General features: G+C 39.1%; 1 protein-coding gene across 4 annotated transcripts in view; it reads right to left on the bottom strand.

The window, feature by feature from the left end:
* Positions 1 to 667: 667 nt before the first annotated feature.
* Positions 668 to 12,440, bottom strand: part of XKRX (XK related X-linked) — a 107,891-nt gene continuing 96,118 nt past the window's right edge. For all 4 annotated transcript variants that reach the window (XM_070461972.1, XM_070461970.1, XM_070461971.1 and 1 more), the window contains 2 exons: positions 8,331 to 8,599; positions 668 to 2,317 (listed from right to left, as the gene is read on the bottom strand). In XM_070461972.1, coding sequence (XP_070318073.1) covers positions 1,572 to 2,317; positions 8,331 to 8,599 — 1,015 coding nt within the window. In that variant the 3' untranslated portion in view covers positions 668 to 1,571. The remainder of the gene's footprint in view (positions 2,318 to 8,330; positions 8,600 to 12,440) is intronic.

Here is a 12,440-nt window from a genome sequence, read left to right as displayed (position 1 = left end):
TGCTAAGATACTCAGTCCCAATAGTCAGTGGCCATAGAAGCTTCATATCCTTGGTGATGTTAGAGGCATCCAGCTGACTTTCTCATCAAAATACCCAACTCATATGAGTGAAAGTTACTCAGTCATGTTCAACTCTTTGCAACCCCATGGATTATACAGTCCATGGAATTCTCCAGGCCAGAATACTGGAGTGGGTAGCTGTTGCCTTCTCCAAGGGATCATCCCAACCCAGGGAATGAACACAGGTCTCTTGCATAGCAGGCGGATTCTTTACCAGCTGAGCCACCAGTGAAACCCAAGAAAATTGGAGAGGGTAGCCTATCCCTTCTCCAGTGGATCTTCCCAATCCAACTCATATGATATATAAACATTAAGATACATAAGGAAGGGAGACCTGCATTCCTCCACTGGGGGTGTAGGAATGAGCAGATGGTTGATAAGCACATGCTCCTTATTAGAAAACAAAATCTTGTGGGCAGAAAGCAGTACTGATGATGATTTTCCTGATCATGATCTGGAAAACATGATCTGGTTTTCCTCCTCTGCCTTCACTCCACCTTGGGGTGTTAGCCACTCTCCCAACCCCAAACAACATAAAGTTGATGTCCTAGGTATTATTACCTCTCTTGTTCTCTGAAAAAAATGAATCAACAAAATACTCAGGAAAGAAGGAGACACAAAGCAATTTTCATTTCTTCTACACATTAGAAACATTTTCAATTACAGTTCAACTTCTCTGAGATCTACATCAGTATTGGTCAAAGAGCACAACAAAGCCAGGTTGGAGGGAAACCTTGATAAAGAGGCAAGAAGTAAGAGCTTTGACTCAACCACTCCACTCAGCACACTGGAGGCTCATGCAGGTCCCTAAGATAAAGTCATGCTGCTTTATGCCTTGAATGAATACTACTCTGTACTCCCTCCTCATAGTGTGTCTTTGAAGGGCTGCTTGGAAAAAAAGATCCCTGATGAATGATCACTAGTAAAGTCCTAAAGGAGAGCTAACTCATTTGTGGGACAGCTCTTTCAATAGTGGGGGTTTACCTCTTAATCACTGTTTCTCATTGGAATTGAAAGACTCCAGCCATGTTCACAGTTACAGGTTCCACATTAGTCAAACAGTTTCCTGGGCAGTACCCATAGGTTGTAAGCAGTCACATCCTCTGTTCAGTCAGGATATATTCTGGTGGGATTCTGAGTCATTCAGTTCAGTCCACAGAAAGCTCAGTAATGCTCAAGTGAATGAGCAGAGCTTAAAAGTCACAGACAGCCTTAGGTGCATAGATATAAGGTATCTCACAGGGCAGCCAGACAGCTGACCAGGGTGGATGGAATATGAATGACATCTCTGACCCTCCCAGATATGTAGTAGTTACCTTGCTGTTCAAACATAGCAGTCAATCTTAAGGAAATAAAATCTACTTGAGGGCTGCTCTTTCTTCTGATAGGCTTACCAGAAAACTCAAAAAAATATCCTGGTAGATATTCACCCAAGAGCCTCATCATCTCCTTCAGTTCTACAGCTGGTCTTGGCATCCCCCAACCCATCCCCAAATATCTGAAAGACAGAATCAGGCAATGCTTTGCCTTGCTTCAGCATCAGCAGATGGCTCTGAGTTCTCAACTCTGCCCTGAGGGTGTCGATGGGAGCATACACAGTGGAGGTAGTCCACTACATTGTGAGTGAAGAGTGAGCGCAACGGATGCAAGTACTGGAAGAACAGGAGCATGAAGCCAATGGAAATCAGATAAGCAATAATGAGCTGCAAGGCAATCAAGGAATGACAGTAATCCAGTAACACTTTAACTCCAAAGAACTTAAAAACCAAGACCATGATCACATTCTCTATCAATCTCACACTATAGTGCAGGCCCATGTGTCCCCAGTTCTGTCCTTTCTCAACAAGGTCCCTATCTGCTAACTTCAACTGCAAAGCTGACCAGCAAGAGAAGTTGATGCCAGCGTAGAGGACAGTAACGGAAATCAACACCACCAGGGTGCCCACTCGGCTGAAATTTTTCTCAATGTTATTGGGCATCTGGGCACCACTCCTCCAGAACTTCACCCAAGGCTCAAAGAGGATGATCAGGAAGTTCAGCAGTAAGAAGGGCACAGCTTTCAACTTCAAGGTGGCTGAAAAGAGCACGAGAATCACGAGGCGGGAGGTGATCTCCAATGTCCGCCAAATGGTGATGCACAGGACTTCTAGTGGCCCAAGGCGAATCTTGTATTCATCATACTTGATCTGGATGGCCAACATGTTGCAGAGGGTAGCCCCATAGGTGACAGATATCAGGGAAAAGACTATGAGCACTGCTGTAAGAAAGAAGAAACAGAAAAAATAGGCAGTCAATGTTGATGAACTTTGTATTCTGACCCAGAGATCCAGAGAGACGATAGGCAAGACTTGAGGGCTTAAGAGAAAAACCTATGAATGAACACAGCTGTGTAAACTAGGAGCATTCACAGAAAAAAAATGGAAATTAATTATTTTTGTGTGATAGGGACTGTAGCAGTTTTTCATTTCTCTAGTTCCTAAATTTCCCATGAAATTAGAAATGAATATGTACTGTGATACTTTAATAATCATATAAACATGCAAAATAAACATTTTTAAAAAGTGAGTCTCAGAACAAGCACTGAAGGCTTCCCTGGTGACTCAGATCATAAAGAATCTACCTGCCATGCAGGAGACACAGGAGATGTGGGTTTGATCACTGGGCTGGGAAGATCCCCTGGAGGAGGAAATGGCAACCCACTCCAGTATTCTTGCCTGGAGAATTCCATGGATAGAGGAGCCTGGAGGGCTACAGTCCATGGGGTCATAGAAGAGTCGGACACAACTAACACTTTCAGCACTAGCACTGAGAGGTCACTAACACAAGAAGAGTACATATAAAGGGATAAGCAGCATCCACCTGATGAAACCTGAGAAAACAATGCTGGAGGCAGAGAGAACTCTATCTGCAAAAAATCCTGTCTTAGGAGACTCAGAGAGAATGTCTTTGGTTATACAAGTCCCTGCTTTGAGGAATATCTTCTTCAAGGAAGTAATCTTGTTTGTGTGTGTTTCTAGAATATAAAATATATCCTGGAAATTCCAAGAGGGCAGAAAGGGCCATGTATATTTTGTTCATTGCTGTATCACCAGAACCTAGCACACTGCCTGGAGTATAGTAGGTGCTCGACAAATGTTTGTGGAATTAACGAAGAATTCTGAATTTAGAGAGACAGAATAAAATACCTACGATTAGAAGTCCTTGGTTCAGCAGTGCGGAAGCTTGTGCAAATCACTGAATATCTACGTGCCTCAATCTCCTAGGTCACTGATATATTCTAGAGTTGCTTGTATTAATCACCAGCAATGCCAGTTTATCACATCAATGGTGTGGTAAACTTTAGGAATCCCCAAATTTCTGGCAGGATGGTTTAAAGTTTTTTTAAAAACCATTTCCTAGCCCATAACATCCATATCACTGAAGGATCAGTATGCTCCCTAACTTGCTCTCCTGAGTCTCAACTTCAGTGACCCTTTCTTTTTCTTCCTTCCTTTATATCAAAGGATACAGGTCACTAAGAAAGATCTAGCTCTCTCAAGGAGAATGAGGGGTCCAAGGGTACTCATCCAAAAGAAACACTGAAGCTTTCTGTTATCATAAAAACACTGGATTCAGGGAATTACAGCCATTGAAATGTCAATCTAATCTGCAAGAGGAGCAAAGACCTCCCCATGGAAAGCCAAAAAGAAGCACAGCTTTTTTTCCAAGATCTTTTCCAGCTCTAAGTATAGGGTTGCGGTCTCAAGTACTGGAATGGGAGACTCAGTGTCTACTCTTAGCTTTATTTTTAATTATTTATAATTTTTTCTAGTTGTATTGGGATATAATTGACATATAACATTGTATTAGTTTAAGGAGTACAAAAGGATTATTTGATAAACTCTTGGCTGTATAAACCACACTCAGTGCCATTCTCATTATTTGATGCTCCTTATGGAGTTTGGAACATCAGGGCACATGTATAGCTGGCCAAGTGTGGTGATACTTTCCCTCAACTTAGAACTCATTTGTTGATAGTAGTGTAATAAAAGGTAGAAAGCCTGATGCTTCCAATTAATGTAAAAACACCTTCCATCTGTTTCCCTAAAAATAGACACATGCCATAATAGGTCATAATGTTGCTAGTGAATTTGCTCATCTATGCTGATCCAGATAAGCCTCCCAGAGCAAATAGAAAAAAAAGGGGGGGGGGGTTGGAAGGAGAAGATGGGAGGGTGGCTGAAAATGAGGAAAAGTGAAACCAAAAAGTAGTTTACAAAACCTTAAGAGAGAGGGTATCATCAGAAAGTTTTTAATAGGAGAAATCACCAAAGAATTGAAAATAAGGCCTTGCAGAAAGCTTCCCCCTACAACCTTTGTATAGTGATATAGTTGGGCTTCCCTGGTGGCTCAGGTGGTAAAGAATCTGCCTGCAATGCAGGAGACCTGGGTTTGATCCCTGGGTTGGGAATTTCCCCTGGAGGAGGAAATGTCAACCCTCTCCAGTATTCTTGCCTGGAGAATCACAAGGACAGAGGAACCTGGAGGGCTACAGTCCATGAGGTCGCAAAGAGTCAAACACGACTGAGTGACTAACATTGTCACTTCATAATTAGAAATATAGGTTCTAAAGGTGGATGTCCTAGATGCCAATCCTTTTTGCCATCCATTAGTTATGGAACCTCCAGGAATTTGTTTAACTTCTCAGTGCCTCTGTTTTCTCATTTGTAAGATGTGGATAATAACAAGTATCTTATAACATTGCTGTGAAGATTTAAATGAAATAATTACATTAGAGAAATCCCTGGAACATAGTAAACTCTATCTGCTAACCTCTATCATCATCATCACCATTCTCTATTTCCTAAAGTGCAGGAGACGCATTTAACTTACATAGGCACTACCCTGACACTTAGGAAATTAGGTGATTTAAAAACTGATAGAATACCTAGACATAGGCCTCACAAAAATGTGTAAGACCTATAACAAGAAAATGATACAATTTTACTGAAGTATATTTAAAAATATTTAATGAAATGTACCTCAGTCAAGTTGTATATAGTTGGCCCTCTGCATCCACAGATTCAACCAAATATGTATGGAAAATACTTGGGAAAAAATTCCAGTAAGTTCCAAAAAGCAGAACTTGAATTTGCCATGCACTGGCAACTATTTACATAGCATTTACATTGTATTAGGTATTATAAGTAACCTAGAGATGATGTAAAGTATATGGGAGGATGTACACAGGTCATATGCAAATATTATACCATTTTATATAAGAGATTGAGCATTTGCAGATTTTGGTATCCATAGGGGGTCCCTGAAACAAACCCCAGCAGATACCCAGAATTGACTGTAATCTTCTTGTTAGAGTTCTTATATATTTATGGCATAGAGTGTAGTGATACTTCATGGAGGTATATTTATCTCCAAACTCATCAAGTTGTACACATTAAATAGGAGATAGAGGTAGAGGTTTTTGTCATTTATACCTCAATAAAGTCATTTCTAAATATTAAATGAAATAGAGAGTTCAATTATCTTCTAACATGAAATTGACTGATCCTGCAAAACATGTAAACTCCCTCCAAAATAACCTAAGTAATTGAGTGCAATCCCAGTCACATTCTCAATAAAATGTTTTTTCTTTCATTGTTATTATTTTGCTTTGTTTTGTGTTCTGGTGGGTGAATTGACAAACTGAAAATTCATTCTGTTTGGAAGATCAGGCTAAACTGCTCTATCAGATATGAGCTGTGAAAGGCCTTTGTAAGAAAGGCACAAGACCTAAAAGCAATAAAGAATTTGAATATATAAAAATTTAATACTTCAAAATGCCAGAAAATACAAGTATATTGTCCCTTACATATAGTGTGCTGCACATCTCTTACATGTATGACATATATATGCACATTTAAAATGTGTGTATGTGCACATATACAGAACATTATACAAATGTATACATACACACTTATCCACAGCTGGGAAAGGAATAGGCAGAACAAGTGAATAGTTCATCCAAATGAATAAGGAAAAAACAAACATCACACTAGAAAAAGTGAGTACCATATATAAATAAGAACAGAATGTCCAAACATGAAATGATGTTCAGCTTCACTCATAAACCAAATTATTAAAACAATTATCTTATAATTATACAGGTATTTAGCTTAAGATATGAAGAAACAGGCACATTCATACACTTGGGAATACAAATTCATGCAACCTTTTGGCAGTACTGACGAAATTCTAAACATGCATATCTTTTCTCCCAGCAATTCTACTGCTAAGAAGTTATTCTACAGAATCTCATTCCAGTACACAGACACTTTAAATAATAAACTTTAATCCTACCAACAGAAGATTAGGGAAGTAAGAAAGAATGGTCCAATTCATATAAAAGAAATATATAGTATCAAAATGACCATATATGCATATATAATTATTATATAAGTATATATAATTAAGTATTGAATAAACATTGGTATACTTTTGACAAAACATGTTGCTGAAAAGAATGTTTAATACAGTCCTTTTTGGGCAAACATATATGGGTCATGTGCTCAGTTGTCTCTGACTCTTTGTGACCCCATGGATTGTAGCCTGCCAGGCTCCTATGTCCGTGGGGTTTCCCAGGCAAGAATACTGGAGTGGGTTGCCATTTCCTTCTCCAGGAGATTTTCCTGACCCAGGAATTGAACCCACATTTCCTGCATTGCAGGTAGATTCTTTACCATCTGAGTCACCAGGGTAGCTACACACACATATATATATTGTATACATGTTTATATTTACACAGTAAAAAGAAGTCTGGAAGGATATACATTAAATGGTAAACAGATTACCTTTGGGAAATGAGATTACCTCTCCTATTTTACATATATTCTGTACAGTTTTGAATCTTTACCATAATCATGTCTGATTTTTATAATTAAAAAAAATAAGGACCAAAAATAGTAATACATGATCATGATGAAAAGAAATTCAAAACATATAAAAGGGTATAAAGTAAAAGCTAAAAGCCAGGTGACTGCTCATTTTCACTCCCTAGAAGTAAATCGTTTCTTGCATATCTTTGTAGAAATAGTCTGTGCATATACAATTACCTGCAGGCCATTCGTTCTGTGCATGAATTATTTTTATAATGCATAATATTTTAATTAAGTGATTTATTTACCCTCAAAATTCTCAGGAGAAATCATTTCCAGAGATTTTTCTCCCCAACTACCTTCAATTCTAGGTATGCAAAAAGCTTCAAGACCAGCAAAACTTCATGAACAATTCTTAGCAGAGAAAAGGAGAACACATTTCCTCCCTACACTTATTTGAAACATGGAGCTTTGTGAAGCAGGGTCAACAGGTAATAATAAGGAAATGGTCCAAAGCTGTACCCACAGCTGTACCAGCTCAGACCCAAGTAGATGAAGCTAATCTCAGGCTGTTAAAAGTCATTAACAGTACTTTATCTCAACTTTTGAAAACACTGACTCACACTTCATCTTCTGCTAGAGGTCTACTCATCCCAGGATCCCTCTTTTACAAATGGGAGATTAAGACAGTGACCTCTTTGGTAACTTCTTCTAAAGAACACAGAGAAGGTCAGAACTGGGGCCAGGCCTGACTCAAACCAGTATTCAATCCATACCATTTTTCTTTCTCCCCAGTGGAGATGGAAGGAATGAGTGATTCAATCAGTGATTCCCAAAAGTGGCAGATCAGAATCAATCAGGGTACTTTCAAAAAATGCAGATTCCTGTATTAACTGACTTAGGGCTGAGTATGGAATTTAAGTTATAAAAGGAGCTTTCACCCAGTGATTATGTTTTCTCATGATCAGAATATTAGGGAAACTCTTATTAAAAGGCAGTCATCCCTATACCAACCAACCAAACACCCTCAATCAATGTAAACACTATGGGTAGGAAAAATGTCCTACCGGCTGCTGGTATTACTCACTTCTTCTGGGCCCAGAGACGGTTTATCTATGGCATTTTTAGTTTAAATACCTTACCCAGGTTTAAGAAATCTGGCAGGCCTGAGATATCTGGCTCTGCAAGTTGACTATTGGTGCTGTTCAACAGAAAGCTCTAAAATACCAATACAGTAATCATGAGGTATACACAGCTGCTGAGTACTTGGAATGTGGCTAGTATGACTGAGGAAGTACATTTTTAATTTTAATTTAAATAGTCACAGGAAGCTGGTGGCCAATATATTGGACAGTTCAGGTCTAGATTTCTAAGACCCTTGATTTCAGTGGAACCCACCCCTCGCCTGACCCCACTCACCTCTACCCAGGGGGACCTCTGCAGAGATCAGAGTCACATAAAGCTGATAGGTCAGCTGGGGCACTGAGCCCAGGAAGGCTTGAATCTGTGACATACGTTTGTAGGCATTGCGGTGCATAGCCAGGGTCCGGATGGAGTGGCCCACCTCCCATTCTATCAGCACCTCCTCGCCATTTATTAGCATCTTCTTTCGGGTGAGGCTGACATAGGGCTCCTCCTGCCCCTCTTTCTTCCACAGTGTGAGGTACTTAATCATGGCCTCCAAACATCTGCAGAAGTAAAGCATCATGGGAACTTAACTAAAGCTGTCCTAGGAAAGAAATTGGTGGTAAGGGAGGATAAATAACTCAGGAAGGTTGTGATACTTTTCTGCCATTCTTTCACTCCTGTTCTATCCAATTTTCATGAGTCAAACAGTTGGTCATGCCTTCTACAAATCACTTGAGTCTAAATCTTTTGTGTTCATTCAGTCATCAACCAACCTAAGAACACCAATTCAGAAGTATTTGAGGACTTAGAAATTGGTTTGTCTCCTTAAGAATAAGCCTATGAAAGAAAAATGACTGGAATACAAAAACATTAATAATGTGTTGAGAGAAAATGATGAAGGTTCCAAAAGGCTCTGGTTTTCCTAACACCTTAAGTTCCTGAGGAAAAATGTTTCCTATTCAAACCTTCCAGCTTCATAGTCATGTCTTTTGAGTTCTGCTTTTTCAAGACAAAACCCACAAGTATAACTATCTCAGCCAAAAAGTCTTGGAGGGGATCTGGGAAAAAACCTCTCAAATACACAGGGATGCTTATAAATCAACTATACTCCAATAAAAATTTTTTAAATAATTTAAAAGATAGAAACAAAAGCCATTTAGCAACAAAGGTACTTAAAAAGACTTGGCAACTCAGAACCCAATGTACTATATACCTAGGGAACCTCAAAAGACTCCTTAAAGCTTGTTCTGGGGGCCTCTTGACCTGTTAGGGAACAACAGCCTTTTAAACTTCATTCTTTCTCTACAAAAGAGGAAAATTTTCTTTGATTTGAAATCCCCCCCCCACACACACACAGAAATGAATGGAAACTGTGGACTGTTTCTTATGATAAGTTGAAACAGTTGTGTCGAAATTTAAGCTGTCTTTCCTGACAGGCTAAGGGCTGTATTTATCTCACCACTGCCCTTATCACATAGTGGGCATTTGATAAATATTTGCTGAGTAAATAAAAGAGTAAGAAGGAAGCAAATAATACAGGTGAGAAGTGATGGGAGGAGAAAATGACAATGGCAATGAAATTTAACAGAAAAAGAGACCAAAGACAAGTTCAGAGATTTATATGCTCTCTAGACCTCTGGCTCCTAATAGGAAAGAGCATTGGCCAGCTGCCATTCTCCACAGGATCTCTCTTTTCTTAAAGATGTTTATTTTATATTGGACTATAGTTGATTTACAATGTTATGTTAGTTTCAGTTGTACAGCAAAGTGATTCAGTTCTACATACACATGTATCCTTTTTCAAATTCTTTTATTTAGATTATTATGAAATATTGAACAGAGTTCCCTGTGCTATACAGTAAGTCTTTGTTGGTTATCTATTTTTAAAAAAAATATTTATTTAATTATTAGGATTCACCAGGTCTTATTTGTGGTATGTAGGAGCTAGTTCCCCAACTGGGGATCCAACTTAGGCCCCCTGCATTGGGAGCACAGAGTCTTAGCCACTGGACCACCAGCGAAATCCCAGTTATCTATTTTAAAAATAGTAGTGTGTATGTCAATCCCAAACTCCCAATTTATCCCTCCCCGTCACCTTTCCCCTTTGGTAACCATAAATTTGTTTTCTAAGCCTATGATTTTGTTTCTGCTTTGTAAATAAGTTCATTTGTGTCATTTATCCACAGGATCCCTTTGACATTGGTGCATGTGTACCAGCTTGAAACATCCACACTGTAAGGAAAACTGAAATCCAGGAGAGAAAAAGATGGGAGGAGAAAACAGAGAAGAAAAAAAAGCAATTTTCTTCTCTGAGTCAGGAAAAATGCGTATGTGCACTTCCAACAAAAGATTTAAGATTTTAACCCAAGCCCATCAATGTTATTGCTGAATAAAATATGCGGGGGGGGGGGGCGGTGTTGCATGAAGAATCCTGTTCCTACTTCTATTCTTAAGGCTATTTACTGGTTTACGTAAGCATGTTTGCCTTGCTTATAAATGGCACAACATGAGAATACATTTTCACTTCCAGAGGTATCTTTGCATTTCATATAAGAAAGCCAGGCCCTCCAAACACCTTCATGTGCCTAATAGCACTAATCAAGTTCCTACCTACCCAAAAAAGTAATTTGCCTTGAAAATAAGCATTATCAAGGATATGATCTATGAGCTTTTAATTGATTTTAAATGCTTTTCAATCATATCTAGTCAAAGGTAAATGATAAAAATGAAACAGAGTACTCGACACTATGGATGGTCCAAATCAAAGATGGCTTGGGAGGCCGCAAAGCAAAGAGAGAAGTCAAAATGGGGGGCTGGGGTAGTACTTACTGAAATTCGCATCTTCAGGAGGGAGGGGACACATATATGCCTATGGCTGATTCATGTTGATGTATGGCAGAGACCATCACAATATTGTAAAGTAATTATCCTCCAATTGATATAATTTTTTTAAAAGAGCACTTGATCTTTTTAATTCAATAGATTGCATTTGAAAGAGGAGAGAAGAATGGTTTCCTTGCTCCTCTGATAACATCTCTAAATGACATCTTGATTCAAAGTTCAAGATGAGGTCTTCCTTTCACAGCTTAACTTCAGAGATTTAGAACTGGAAAGGACCTTTAGATTACCTAGTCCAGAGGTTGCATAGGCCAGCTGAGTCACATCGGAAGAACAGCTGTGGCTTGTTTGGCTCAGACAGTGTTTTTATTTAATTACCAAAATCAGTTGTCAAAATATTAAGTCATTCTATTTCCCACAAAATCCTGTCTTGAGTGCTTCTCCTGAAAAGTTGGGGCCTTGGCGATATTGGGTCTGAATTCCCACAAGGAATCACCGAACTGGAGCTGTGGAGCAGTTGCCTCCTTTAGGCTTACCTTGTGGAATCCAGATTGCCACAATACTCACCACTCTCCATCATTTCTTTAACAATGAAACTTCATTTTTATTTATCATCACACATGAAGCTACTGTTTTTCTCATACTTGTCTTGCCTTGCTCATTTATGATACTTGCCTGGCCCCTGTTAAGTGTTTGACTTTGAGACCCATGATCTAGTCCAAGCCATTTATTTTACAGATGAAGGAACTGAGGCTCAAGGCATCTTCAGGGATTTCACCAAGGCTACATAACTAGTCAATGACAGAGGGGGCAAGGGGGGCCCACTAGATTCCAGCTCTCCTGAATTCCAGGCCACTATTTCTGTTGATGTCTCAAATTTTCACTGATGGAGCATAAACAATTACTCCCTGTTTAAATATATTGATAAAAATTTTTCTTTAAAGAGTAGAGTTCCTTAGCCAGTTTCAGACTGTTTATGTCTCTGATGATGAAACATTTCCCCAATCGCAATTACAACATCAACACTATGACCCATATTCCTCAGCTGACTGCAGGTTTCTGCTTCTCTTGCAATCAAGATAAACTTGGTCCATTCTTTCCTACTGACCTCATAAATTTTGCAACATCTCTCTATCTTGAAAATCCCATAGCATCCAGATGAGACTTCTGATGCAGATGCCTGTTCCCCTTAGGATAAGGCACATTCTTATCCTTTCAAAGCAAATGGAATGGAAAGACTCAATATTATTATATTGTGCTACAGCATCCAGATAGACTGTCTTCCTTTGCCCCTTCTAACCGTGTACCTTTATTGCAGAAAGATACAAAGGGATAAACAGGGGACCAATAAACTGCCAGGAAAAACAAACTACAAGGGGTTGGGGTACCAGATGAGCGTAAATGGCTTAAAATATTTCCCAGATGTCAAATAACTCCAGAAAATTTGAAAATAACAGTCACAGCAGACCAAGCAGCTCAGGGTAAAGAAACTGAATGTGAGATGGGACAGAGAGGGTAAGGAACTTCCATCCAATTTTAAGAGCATCTAAAAGGCAGGGTCAA

The sequence above is a fragment of the Odocoileus virginianus genome, chromosome X, assembly GCF_023699985.2.
Source record: "Odocoileus virginianus isolate 20LAN1187 ecotype Illinois chromosome X, Ovbor_1.2, whole genome shotgun sequence".
NCBI lineage: Eukaryota > Metazoa > Chordata > Mammalia > Artiodactyla > Cervidae > Odocoileus > Odocoileus virginianus.
Note: the sequence above shows the minus strand (reverse complement) of the source record. Positions and strands in the feature narration are given on the sequence as shown.